The sequence below is a fragment of the Sinocyclocheilus anshuiensis genome, unplaced genomic scaffold (assembly GCF_001515605.1).
Source record: "Sinocyclocheilus anshuiensis isolate Anshui unplaced genomic scaffold, SAMN03320099.WGS_v1.1 scaffold1163, whole genome shotgun sequence".
NCBI classification, from domain to species: Eukaryota; Metazoa; Chordata; class Actinopteri; order Cypriniformes; family Cyprinidae; genus Sinocyclocheilus; species Sinocyclocheilus anshuiensis.
In genome coordinates this window covers 579,881-594,021 of record NW_015544295.1, presented here as the reverse complement: position 1 = coordinate 594,021, position 14,141 = coordinate 579,881, and the positions used below count along the sequence as shown (strand labels likewise).

The 14,141-nt window shown below is 36.6% G+C and overlaps 1 protein-coding gene across 2 annotated transcripts; it reads right to left on the bottom strand.

Moving 5' to 3' along the window:
• Positions 1 to 225: 225 nt before the first annotated feature.
• LOC107698105 (ubiquitin-conjugating enzyme E2 D4) lies at positions 226 to 14,005 on the bottom strand. 2 transcript variants are annotated; one of them, XR_001635313.1, is made up of 8 exons: positions 13,742 to 14,005; positions 9,210 to 9,273; positions 8,975 to 9,006; positions 6,846 to 6,923; positions 6,654 to 6,759; positions 5,273 to 5,366; positions 573 to 2,933; positions 226 to 434 (listed from the first exon to the last, which is right to left on the bottom strand). XR_001635313.1 is itself a non-coding variant. In XM_016499016.1 (7 exons), the coding sequence occupies exons 1-7, from the start codon at positions 13,763 to 13,765 to the stop codon at positions 2,888 to 2,890; spliced, it is 444 nt and encodes a 147-aa protein (XP_016354502.1). In that variant the 5' UTR covers positions 13,766 to 14,005; the 3' UTR covers positions 226 to 2,887. The 2 variants fall into 2 exon arrangements, 1 of the variants encoding a protein (XP_016354502.1); XM_016499016.1 differs by having other exon boundaries at positions 226 to 2,933.
• Positions 14,006 to 14,141: the final 136 nt, after the last annotated feature.

Genomic DNA, 14,141 nt, shown 5'->3' with positions numbered 1-14,141 from the left:
TCGTAATTGCGAGTATGTATAACGCAATTCTGACTTTATAACCGGCAATTGCGAGTTTGTATAACGCAATTCTGACTTTATAACCGGCAATTGCGAGTTTATATCTCACAATTCTGAGAAAAAAAAAGACAGAATTGCGAGTTTGTATCATGCAATTCTGAGAAAAAAAGACAGAATTATGTAACCAGAATAACAACCTTTTTTTATTTTGTATTCAGTGGCGGAAACGGGCTTCCATAAGATGGTGTGTAAATGATAATAGAATTTTTTATCAATTCTGTTCAGAAAAGTGTGTAAATGATTGCAGAATTCACATTTTAGGGTAAACTATCCCTTTAAAAGCATATCCAAAGCTATACCGGACACAAAATATCAATTCCCTTGGTGAAAGTACACATATATGGTGCTAAATATAATTCTGGCAATATTTAGCCCTTTTCAGGGAGTCTTGAGCCATGGGCTTGTGAAGAGCAGCACCAGGAGGTGAGAGGGAGGAGATGTTCACACTTCTTTCCCGACGGAAAGCGTTTGAGAAGCGGCTTCCCAACCCCCCCTAAAGCTCCAGTTCAGACGAGTGGAGAAATATGTTTTCATTCTGCTCCGTGTAAACATCTTGATCATGCACCTCTAAGTAGGCAGCGACGAGTTAATGAGTGCGTTTACAAAAATTAATTTACAGTAAAAGAACTTGAGTCCAGCACCTGCGCTGGTCATACATCAAACGTACCATCTACTGTCAAAAGTTAGTAATATTAGTGACTACAGGAACAAGAGTATCTAAAGATTATTAAGGATTACACTCTTGCAGACAGATTTGTAGAATAGATAAATGCTAAACAGCCGAAAAATATTGCATTCATACGCTATGACGTGCCCATTGCCTGCAAATCTGAAAGGGGCATAATCACATTTGGCAGAAATGGTGGCATTTGTTTTTGTTTTTTTCCCACACAGTCCCACCGTTCAGCATTTTTGCTCCCTCTTTTTTTTTTTGCAAGCACATTGGGTGAATTTTTAAGACAAGTATAAAAATCTGCCTTGATTCCTAAAGCAACTTCACAATACTTATCAAAACAAATACTTACACATCTGCCATGTCATGCACATGCGGCTGAAGTGAATTCAATTCAGTGGCCGTTCACATAAGACGCGTTTTTGCATTAAAAACAGGTTGACGGAGCTTTCCATGTACACAATGTGTTTATCCATATGTACGGTAAATATGGTTAACGTGCCCCCAGAGCAATCGGAGTGGTCTATTCTTTTAAAATCAACACTGCACATCAAATGATAAACAAAATAGTGTTTGAAAAAAAAACGTCCGTCTAGTGCATGTTTACACAGAGCAACATTAAAAATACAGCGCAAATGTAAAGCAAGAGCATGTCCTATGTGAACGGCCAGCTTAATTCTGAAAACGACACTCAAGATTAAATAAAGAATATGTCAAAAAGAGATATGATTATAACCAAATAAAAAAAAACTAAAAACATTTTATGTCTAATAAATAAAAATAACACTGTGTCCTAATGAGATGCAATGCAACACGACACAAGATAACAGGCTTGTTTTACATTTTGCTTTTGTCCTAATCAACAGTGATGGCGATAAGTGACAGGTGATTCTATTAATTTGAAAATAATTGTTTTTAAATTAATTTTTCAATTTCTGCTATCTCGTGGCTGACATTGATTAGATGTCATATTTTAAATATTGTTAAAACTGTTAATTTTGATGAAATTACAAATTTATTTGTTGCACAGTGAGAGAGCAGTGAGCTTTCAGAGAGAGCTCCGCCCACACACTCTTCTGATTGGCTGTGATTTGCGGTTGATTTTGTCACGTGTCCGAAATCACCCCCTATCCCCTTAAAAGTTCACGATTTGTAGTGCTGTCCAAAACCAAAGTGGACATTATTGAGATCACTCGTTCAATCCCACGATGCACTGCTATAACTAGTGTACAACCGATGTACACTCGACAGCTAGAAAACATGAGGGTCGAGCCAAATGAATTTCTGCGTATATTCAGTGTCCAAATTCGCACACTTGTTTTCATTCAGTGGACTTTATTAGTGAAGTAACATAGGGAATAGTGAATGAGGGTATAGGGGGCGATTGTCGCTGGAATCTCATTGCATCGCGTCTGGTTAGGACATGGTGTTATGTTTCGTTTTTTTACAGCACAAAGATATAGACTCGCTTGACTATTTTTATGACCTCCATTTGTTCAAAAATCAAATGTCATTTTCTCATTAGGGACACAACCTTTTCCTAATCACATTCATAGTGTTTTATGGGATAACATTGAAACGGCAGGAAGTTGGAAGGCGGAGACTACAGTAAGGTCTTTCTGACACCCGATTTTTTTACATTCTATCGCAAACTGGTAAAAATGAAAGTGCACAGACAACTATGTTTTCCACAGGGATTTCTCCGATGGGACGGTGCAATGATTCAGACATGATCAATCCTGTCTCACCGCCATTCCAACTTCAGCCCAACGTTTCCTCATTCAGTGATGACAAGAGTAAGAACGCCAACAGTAACACTGAGAAAATCACAATGACAGTAATAAGAGAACTAACAATAGTACAAGTCTAACTTCCTGGGTTGTGGTACCCCGAGGTTTGTCCGGTTTTACAGTTTTCCTGGAGTTTTCCAGGCTAAGCCGTTGTGATGGCGGATCTGGGAGAACGGCACATGACAGCAGATTCAGCACATAGCGGCCAACATGTACCAGCGGCTCTCACCTCCTCACCTCCGCCTTCTGCTTCCCTTCCAAGGGTCCCTCCCCTCAACATTCACTTCTTTTGACTCCTCTTGTTCAAAGTAAAAACACATTTCTCTGTCCGTTTGATTTTGTAGTGTTTTAGTGGCAGGCACTCTCACATGGCGTACTTTTGCGTCCATTCTCTCGCTAGTCTGTTGTACCTACGAGCAAAAAAAGGATACACCCTTATGATTCAATTCAAGCTACATTTCGGTTTTATTTTGTTGTATTTATCAGTGCGGTCAGGAATGCTTTACATAAAGTGGATATAATGTGATACTTTTTATGCTTTAGACATGCAAAACATCCATGTTTCACATCATTAATGAGTGCTTCAATAACATAATTGTGTATATGTTACGTCATTGAGTGCTTACGTTAACAAACTAATGAATCAGTTTTTGAACCAGAAACCAACTGTCTGGAGGAGCCAATTTGCAAAAATGAATCAGACTTCCCCATTTGCCTGAGACTCTGGAGGTAATAATGTTGTAAATAATGTTCGGTTTCTTGCACAGCCCAATCATTTTGCTTCATAAGACCACAATATATCCTCAGGAGTATTAATTCTGTGTTGCCTGATGCTTTTTTTTTTTACTCTTAAAGTGACCGTAGCTGTTGACTTGCATTTTTGAACAGCATTTATTTCAAATAGAAATCTTTCGTAACATTATACATGTGTTTACTGTCATTTGTGATCGATTTAATGCATCCTTGCTGAATTAAAGTATTAATTTCATTTAAAAAAACTACTTATCCAAACTTATAAATATAAGAAAAAAATCCCCTACATATTGGATGGCCTGAGGGTGAGTAAATTAACAGCAAATTACCATTTTTGGCTAAACTATCTCTTTAAGCATGTTAGTAATTTGCGACCGTAGTCGGCTAAAAATGTCTGAAACATTTACCCGGCTCTAAACATGACGCTGAACAAAGCAAACTAATGTTTTTGATCACTTTACTGTACATGTCAGTCAGACGGCCTCCTTCTACAAAAGTGAGCAGCCCTTGGTCAATCAAAGTGGCTACAGAGCCGAGACTTTACACCGTCAGTCAAAGATCTGAATACACGAGACTAGCATGCCCCAAACAAGCCAAGATGAGGAAGAGCATTTTATTAATGGTGTAATACGGAGAGGAGTTTGGGTTGCAATAGAGTATAACAGTTCTACTGTTCTGAGTCTTTTGTAGGGATGCACCGAAATGAAAATTCTTGGCTGAAGCCGAACAAAATGAAACGCTAGGCCAAAGGCCGAATACCAAACACGTTTATTTTGCCATTTTTTTTCACCATTGCATAAATTACATAGCCAAAATGTGCCGTTTTGTCTTGCTTTTCAAATAAAAAAGCAATTACAAAACAACTATTTAAAAATATTTACTTAACACTGAACATTTGTTTAACATTCTAGCAGACATTATACCAACAAAGCACAATTTAACTTTAATAAGTTAGTAAAATAATATTTTTTGGCCATTTCTGAGACCCCCTTCTTGAATCAGGCATATATTTTTTACTGTACAAATAAATGCGGAGTAGAAGAGACTTCTTTTAATTTGAACACTATGTGTGAATGTTATAATAAATGTATTAATAGAGCTGTTGTAGGGTAATTATTATTATCATTATTATTGTCTTACTTTCTTTTATTTTACAGAACAACAGTGAAATTACAATACTAACATTTGTGAATGTTGATGGAGTGGTTGCTTTTTCTCAGCTTTTATTTTGGCAGAAACCCGCAGGAAGATCTCAGTGCTTCTTTTTGTTGACAACAGAGTCTCATTACGAATTTGGGAAAAAGTTTGTCGCACATATCACGTTGTCACATGCCTTTAAAAATAGTTATAAAAATGTTACTGAGCAACTGACAAAAAACACTGTTTCAGTGCACATTATCCTCACGCTTTGGACTTTGAGCCCTGGCGCCGCGAGCTCGTGCCGCGCTGTTCGTGTATTAGAAAACATAACAATCGGCAGTTTATTTACTAATTGTTTAAGGCTATTTCGCGATTTCAGTCATCATACAGTAACCAGCAACAACCACCCCTTCCTCTTCTCATCGGAGACATGAGATGCAGAACTAAACAGTCTCTCGCTGTCGGTGCTTGTAATGATTTTTGCATCTTTCCACACTGCCGACATGTTTGCTGCATTAGCGCGCGCCTCTGTTTGATCGTGTCACATCATTTTTCGGTACATATTATTCGGTCTTTTCGCTTATTTTTTTCTTTTCGTGAATAATTTTGGTTGCCGAACGTTCAGTGCATCCCAAGTCTTTTGTTCTTAACCCACGTTACATAAAGCTGTGTTTGTACTGATGGCACACTTATCATGTGTTATAATTTTGACGTCCATCAAATAAAAGCAGAAAACCACCACAAGTACTTTTCATTTATATTAAATTTTCCAAAAATAGGCATTTGATCAAAAAAGAAAAATTAACACATGAACAATTTCAAACATTTTTTAAATGTGCATGTAAGGGTCACTCACTTTTCTCTGTCTGCTTTATATGTATGTGCGATCTCAGGTACCAGCGGGTCATCTGGGTTCGGGTCACATAACAGGGAGCAGATGGACAACAAGACTACAAAAGAAAGGGAACACATTAAAAACATATAATACCAAAACATCCTGATCGTCTCTACTGCTGGAATAAGGAGCTTCTCTCACACTGGCCTGTGTTTCTTTGTCATATAACACAAACCGATTCCCGTGGAGAGATCCGAACTAGGTCATTGCTTAGAACAAAGAGTAATCACTGCAGTCTGACAACATCACCCACAGCGGGCTCAGCGCTCGGAAACACCAAGGCTACACAGTACTCAAAACAAACAGACAAACAGTCTGTCCAACAAGTGCTCAAGCCACATGAGAACATTATAATGCCTAAATTATAACAATTAACCTGTACACCAACAGCATGTTATAATTTGGTAGTCATGTTTAAAGTCAAAATATTTAACAATACAATAACATTTTACTGATGTAGTAATATATTCATTCTAATCATAAATTAATTGCGATGCAAATTAAACAATTTTCATAGAAAAAAAATGTCAATACCTGCATTTCTTATATATAGTTGGTATGACTAAATGTTTCTTTAATTTAACACTTTAACAGTTAATTCATTGTAAACAAACAATGAAAAAATAGTTTTACACAAATGAATCTTGATCAGTTTCTAAATATACTAATTTATTTCAAGTTGTCTAAATATGTAAATTATGATTATTGATGAACATAATGCATCTCACAGCTTCACAATTAACAATTTATTGATTAATGCATCTTTATTTTTACAACTAATTATGGAAATTCCTAAAAACCAATAAAACTTCATACCTGCAATGTGAATACAACGTAAGTACCATTCAAGATTGTATGTTTAAACTTATGTAAGACAGTAATATTGTGAAATTTTATTACAATTTAAAATACATTTCTATTTTAATATATTTTAAAGTTTAATTTATTTCTGTGGCGCAAAGCTGAAATTTCAGCATCATTACGCCAGTCTTCAGTGTCACATGATCCTTCAGAAATCATTCTAATATGCTGATTCGCTACTCAAGAAACATTTCTTATTATTATCAATGTTGAAAGCAGTTGTGCTGCTTAATATTTTTGTAGAAACCATGATGCATTTTTTCAGGATTCATTGATGAGTGCAAAGTTCAAAATACAGCACCTATTTGAAACAGAAATCTTTCCTAACTTGATAAATGCCTTTACTGTCATTTGTGATCAATTTAATGCATCCTTGCAGCAATAAACAATACATATACAGCAATAAATTATTTCAGGTTTTTTTTTTTTTTTTTTTCAAAGTGCTTATTTATCATGCATTGAGACATTGCCTGAATCTTACCTTTGGATACAGTAAGTGCAGGTGACCACTGAGATCGCAGGATGTCCAGACAAATACTTCCGTTACTGTTAATATTGGGGTGGTAGATCTTTGTTGTGAATGCGACCTGTCAGTCAATGCAGAGAATATTGATTACAGCATGACAAGCCATTACGTACATTTGCATTTGTCTAATATCGCAAAGCAACTGACCTTTGGTGGTTTAAAGGGGTAGTCTGTTGGGAAATGAATCGTAAGGAAGAAAACCCCTCCCTGATATGGACTGTCATTCTAAAAACCAAGAACATAGCTTTGCTAATGTATGCATGTACAGTCACAAAACAGGCAATATTTCAACACGTCTCAATATTTATACTGCATGTATGATAAGGACAGATTAATTCAAAAATATAACATTCTGTTAGTTTCACAGTGCAAAATGTATTTACTGTGATTGCATGTGGAGATCAGCCAATCAGAACAGATGCTATTTACATATAGCAGTGTTAAAGGTACAGTAACCTGATTGTTTCACTAAACTACAAGCAACCTTTCATTAACATGTAAGTGGACCTCTAGCAGAAAATACAATGCTACAAAGGTGTTAAACGTCCCTTTTAAATAATTCTTAAAGGGATAGTACACCCAAAAATTAAAATTACCCCATGATTTACTCAAGCCATCCTAGGTGTATATAGAGTTATATTAAAAAATGTCCTGGCTCTTCCAAGCTTTATAATAGCAGTGAATGGGTGTCAAAATTTTGAAGCCCAAAAAAGTGCATCCATCCATCATAAAAAGTGCTTCACACTTTTAACCCAGGGGGTTAATAAAGGCCTTCTGAAGCGAATCGATGCGTTTGTGTAAGAAAAATAACCATATTTAAAACTTTATAAACCGTAATCTCTAGCTTCCGCTAACTGTCGTACTCTCGTTCACGAGAGAGTGGCGTTCCAGAGGAAGACAAATGATGTAGGCGTAGCGTAAGCTCTGGTGAGAAGTGAAGAAACCCAGAAGCACAGAGGAGAGTAGTAGTAGTATATATTTATTTAATGCCATGCCAGGCTATTTTCATGGCAAAAACAATTTAAAAAATACATGTATAACAAATACAATAAAAACCAGCAAACAAACAAATACAAGTTAGCACAGAGGAGAGAGCAAAACAAAAACATTGGTCACGAATTAGAAGTACAAAACGAGGATTTGGAAAGAAAAAAATGTCGGAGGATTTCGATACAAGCCATGAGGAGACTGGTTTTGCTTTGCTGTAAACAAAACTTGGTTCTCGCGAGACTAGAATATTCTCACTGGAGCTTACACTAAGCCTCTAGTGAACGTGTGTACGACAGTTAGCAGAAGCTAGATATTACAGTTTAGAAAGTTTTAAATATGGCTGTTTTTCTTACACAAACACATCGCTTCACTTCAGAAGCCGGAGCCGTGTGGAGCACTTTTTATGATGGATGGATGCACTTTTTTGGGCTTCAAAATCGAAATCCTCTGACATTCTTCTTTACAAATCCTCGTTTTGTACTTCTAATAAGTGACCGTTGTTTTGTTTTGATCTCCCCGCTGCATTTCTGCGTGCGTCACTTCTGAGCGGCGCATGCGCAACACCGAACTTATACGTCATCCGCCCGGAGCTGCTTCCGTGTACAACTGCTGGCGCAGCTTGGAATAGCCAGGACCATTTTTGATATAACTCCGACTGGATTTGTCTGAAAGAAGAAAGTCATATACACCTAGGATGCCTCGGGGGTGAGTAAAACACAGCCTAATTTTCATTTTTGGGTGAACTAACCCTTTAATATAACTTCAATTGTATTCGTCTGAAAGAAGAAAGTCATACACACCTAAGATGGCATGAGAGTGAGAAAATCATGGGGTAATTTTCACTTTTGTGTGAACTATCCCTTGAACTAATTTAAGGGTTACCACACATTTTGACCAATGAATTTCCATGATTTCCCCATGAGAATTTATTTTTATTGATTTTATTTATTTAACATGGACAGTGCTAATTAATCAACAGTAAAATACTGTAAATAAGCCAGAGCTAGCCCCAATGGCTAATTTTCATCTGTTGCCCCTTGCCAGATTTAAAAAAGGCAACCTAAAAATCTAAAATACAGTAAATTATCACACATAAACATACAATAACATTTACAATTAAACACTAAGGATAATAATGGCAGTATCATAAAGGGAAAAAATATATTTTTATTCATTTTTAGTGTATTGATTTTTTTTTCAGGACTGGAAATCACAATTCCCTCATATTTCATGACTGTGGGAACCCTGTAATTTGAAAAGAATAAGGCAGAAAAATGGCTGCTTACCGGCCCCATTATTGTTGCCTGCCAGTGAAACACTGAAAAACACGATTCATTATATAAAATCAATGGGCAGTATTGAAGCAGAGCACGAACTGATCCAATGTATGCTGAGAATGGTAGTTAGTGTTGGATCACTACTAGAGTGAATACATGTGAATATCTATATATTTAAACAGTAATCCGACAAAAATATATCAATAGTAACTTTTTATAATTCACTCATTCCTCATATACTCACAGTCCTCTCCGACTGGACCTGCTGAACACTGAGCTGGTGGATCTCTCTGTAGGTCTGTCAGTTCCTGAGGGAAACAAAATGGCCATGTCACGTAAAACAGCATTTTTGTGCAATAACCTTGATTATTTGATTATAAGTGTACTTCAGAGAAAATTGATAAAAGACAAGTAACACAAAGGATTCTTGGTCTGATCAAAATGTTATCAGCACCAGGATACTTCATTTGCTCAAAATGCTTTCTAAAAACAGAATTTTGCTCATGTTAGTGTAATGTGGTTGCCAACATGAACTCCTAATGCTTTGGCTCTGAGGTTTGTTTCCATATTGAGATAGAGATCGTTTCAGGAGCACTGCCAGCACAACCAACGCTACGGCAGTCATCTCATAGTACCTCACAAACAGGTCTGAGAATGAAATATGGCTGTATAAACAAAGGGTGCGGCTGAAAATATCAGGGTGTACAGAAATATCAGTTGTGGAAAACAGGCTCTTCGTATGTGCTTCTTTTACAAGATAATCACTTACATTTTTCAAAATGTGACAATGTATCTGTGTGAATCTCCAAATGAAATAAAAATATAAATATATATTTCATAAAGACAAAAATAATGTGCTAATGATTTAAATCAGCAATTCAAGGTAGTACAACTAACATGATGTATTTTTTATGTTTTTGAAAGAAGTCTCAACGCTCACCAAGACTGCATTTATTGATCAAAAAAACAGTATAAACTATATTTTTCATATATTTTTATGTAATTTATTCCTGTTATGTCAAACCTGAATTTTCAGCTTTATTAGTCTTCAGTGTCATTTAATATTTTGGTGCAAGCTGTGTTACTTTTTGTTTTTAAAGAATTTTTTTGATGAATAGAACGCTGAAAAGCATTTATTTAAATTACAAATAATTATAAACGATTATAAAATTACAATTTTATTAAATGTCTTCATTGTCACTTTTGATCAATTTTTTGTATCCTTGCCGAATGAATTGATGCACTGAAAAAAATAATTAATTTAAACAAGACTTGCTGAACTCAAATTTTTGAACGGTAGATATACATTATATTTTAAACTGCATTAACTTATTTTCTGTTAATTTACGGGTAAAATTAGAGCTAAATATGTTCATGATATGTTTCATGAGATTCACCAATGTGTATTTTAATTAAAGGGTTAGTTCACCCAAAAATGAAAATTCTGTCATTAATTACTCACCCTCGTGTTCTGTCTATGGGAGGGTCAGAGAGCCCTCAGATTTAATCAAAAATATCTTAAATTGTGTTCCGAAGATATGAGGAACGATATGAGGGTGAGTAATTAATGACAGAATTTTCATTTTTGGGTGAACTAACCCTTTAATGCTTTAATAATGTTAAATTTGTGCAGGCATTTGAACAAGTTTCTATCTTACAGCTGTCTTTCAACAACTGTTGCTACAATGTTCATCTGAATTATAGAAACTTAATCGCCACTTCTTTTTGTACAAGCACTGGACAATATTTACACTGTCCTTTTTGTCAGTCGCACACCAACTTCTCTACTGAGGTTTGTTAGTTTCATGACAGTGTGGCTCAGTATTTGGCATCAGGTGTATTTCTGTAACTGTTCGGAATCATTCACCTGAAATATCTCGCATCTCATCCTCATGGCCATGTCACCTCTGTAATTCACCTCTTGTTTAAAATTATATGCGGCTGTTTGTATTGCTAGAAGTTACTGTCTGACTCACAGCGCCTGAAAACACCTCTCTAAAGATAGACGCAGAGCGATCAGCTGTTCACCGACAGCACTTTCAATAATTTTAACTCTCAGCACACTAAAGAAAAAACATAATAAATGGCTTTTATGGATCAGTTCATCATACCAAACACTGTACACAACAACAGATCGACATTAAATGTCATTCATTGACATCAGTGCAAGAAATAAAAGAATGAACCGCCCCTCAAACTATCTGACCAAATAAAATTATATGCTGAATTTAGGGACAGTTATAAAAAAATATATCATATATGGATTGCCGGTTTATGGCATGACATATATCATACCATAAGCATGCAATCCAGTGTATTGGTTTATCCTCCCCAGGAAAGACTGTATAGTTTAGATAAAATCAATGTGCACGCACAGTAAGTAAAGGTAAAAAAAAAATTGTCACAAAAATATAATTATAGTTTTCTTCAATGGTGGAGTCCAATGTATCTATCACATATAGCCTGTATTCACACCTGCTATTACATGCTTAAATACACAAACAGGTTTTAATTTCTGATATCGTTGCACAAGACTGATCCTTATAAAACAAGCTCTGGCAGGAGCAGCACAACAACACACCACATACTGTGTTACATCTGTGCTGCTTTTAAAGGGGCGGAGCTTTTACAGTCTATTGTTGCTCTGTTATTGACACTCTTTCTTGAGCCTTTGTTGATGTAACATGGCATTCGGCACAAGTTAAATGTCTATCTAACAGTAGTCATGGGTCTGTATGCATTTTAAATACAATATCTAAAAATGTGCATCCGATATTTTTTATGAACTTATAAAACTTATCAACTTATGCATTATTTCACAGGACTTCTCAGACCTTAAAGGGATAGTTCACTCAAAAATGGAAATTCTGTTGTTTATTCACCTTCAAGTCATTACAATCCTATACATTGTTATTTTGGCTTCAAAAGTCTGAATTTTTGAAGAGCTTTTTTCCATACAATCACGATTTACAGCGGCCATGACTGTCAAGCTCCAAAATTTACAAATCACACCGTGAAGTAGGGCTGCACGATAAATCGAAATGGAATCGAGATCGCGATTCGACAGAAGCTGCGGTTGTCATGCGTATCTTTCAGTGAAGCACGGTTCTGTGATCAGCAGTACCTGCTGATTACAGAACCGGCTTTTTTATCAAAATGCGCATGACAATCGCATTCGATTAATCGTGCAGCCCTACCGTGAAGTATCCTAATATACTAACCAGTTGCAATGTGATAATATTCCAGGTATAAGTACATTTATCTGTCCATCATGTCAGATGTGAAATAATCAATCACAAATTACAGCCAATCAGAAGAGCGTGTGGGTGGGGCTCTCTAAGTACATAATCAATTTATTCAAATTCAATGATTTTAACATTATTCAAAACACATAAACATTGACTGATGCAAACCTTGTTATGAAATATACTTGTTTGTTCACAGATTGAACACTTGTTTCCTTTAGGTTTTTTTCACGATCTGAAGTGAATTATCAGTTGTCGTGTTTATTATAGCAATTAAGTCACACAAAAATTATACTCAAACTCAAAGGATTTTAATATTGTACAATACGCAAGTACTTGAGATAATCTTTAATATAAGCTGTATATTCAGAGTCTGAAGTTATATAGCTTTTGTATTAGAAACAGACCCACATTTATGCCATTATTTCTTCTGCTGAACACAAAATATGTTTCAAAGAATATGGGTAACCAAAAAGTTGATGCACTCCACAGACTTCCATAGTATGAAAAAAACCCACTATGGAAGTCAAGGGGGTTAGAATACACGCAGTCTTCAAAATATATTCTTTTGTGTTCAGCAGAAGAAAGAAATTCATACAGGTTTGGAACACCTTGAGGATGAGTACATGATGACAATTTTCATTTTGGATGAACTGTGTCTTTAAATTTTGGGCTGTTCCTTACACGAAGACTCTGAATATAGCACACAAGTCAATAGGTTTTTTTTTTTTTATACTCCTTTTTGGAGCTGGTCAATAAAAATGTTGGAGATTCCAATTTCTCCTCATTTAGAAAAACAAAACATGAGGGTGAAAAAAGGAGGACAAAATTCGATTCGTTTATTATAAAACACTCAGACTATGGAATCGCTGAAAGAAATACACAGACTCTAAGTGATTTTTTTTTCTGTGATTAAAGTCGCTGGTTATGCTGACAGGGTGGCGAATCTGTTAAAACTACCCTCTGCTGTCCTAGTGCCCTATTTGCCAAGCCATATATGGACACACTGACATTAGGGTTCAGCATTTGGCAACTTGAAAGCAGTTGTCGCCCATCACGCATGCGCACCAGCGGCGCTTCGCTCATCATGATGACCGACAACAGAAAAGATACATTTTAACCATGTTTCCAGCGCCCACGCACTTACATGCCACAAATCAGTCACAACAGCACCCGTAAACCCCCAAATCATGCGTTATTACGCGCACAGATCCTTAGGCTGCAACATCGCATAACGAGAATAGCCGTTGTCGATCACATATTGCGCAAAACAAACGCTCCCAATTAGCCGTCTCTATGTGACGGTGACCGTTTATAACAGCATGTGTGTGAATCTGTAGTGATCAGAAAGACACCGTGCGTCTGTCGACTGCATGCATCCACCATTGGCCATCCGTCTTTGTCTTGACCAGATGGGGACAAAATGAGAAAAGTGCGACTGCTTTACATCACAACAACATTAGAAGATGATGAGCAGGACACTGTGTGGATCGCATAACCTCACAGCCTCTGTCAATGCACACGGACTCACCTTTTGGATTCTTTTCAACGCCATTTGCTCGCTGTGTTACAGCACTGTTTGATCTAGCTCAGAGACTGTTGGCCTGCACAGTTTGGACGAGGACGCTGCAGATTTTTCTCCTCAGTGTCACACGTTACGTTTGTAATACCACCAAAGCACCGATTTGGACATTCACGCCGCTGTTTGAACGGCAGTCGCCGATTTGAGAAATTCTTACCCCCTCTAACCTCACTGACAGCTTTTTAGTGCTGTACTAGACAGCAGGAAGGTAATCTCGCGATACGACGCAAAGGATTTTAGATAATATCGCGATACTAGCGCGTGCGCTGGAGGTGCGAGGTGATGCTGGGAAATGTAGTTCTGTGAGTGTTGTGCTCGTAATTTGCATAAAGGGTAAGTTAGTTGTAAT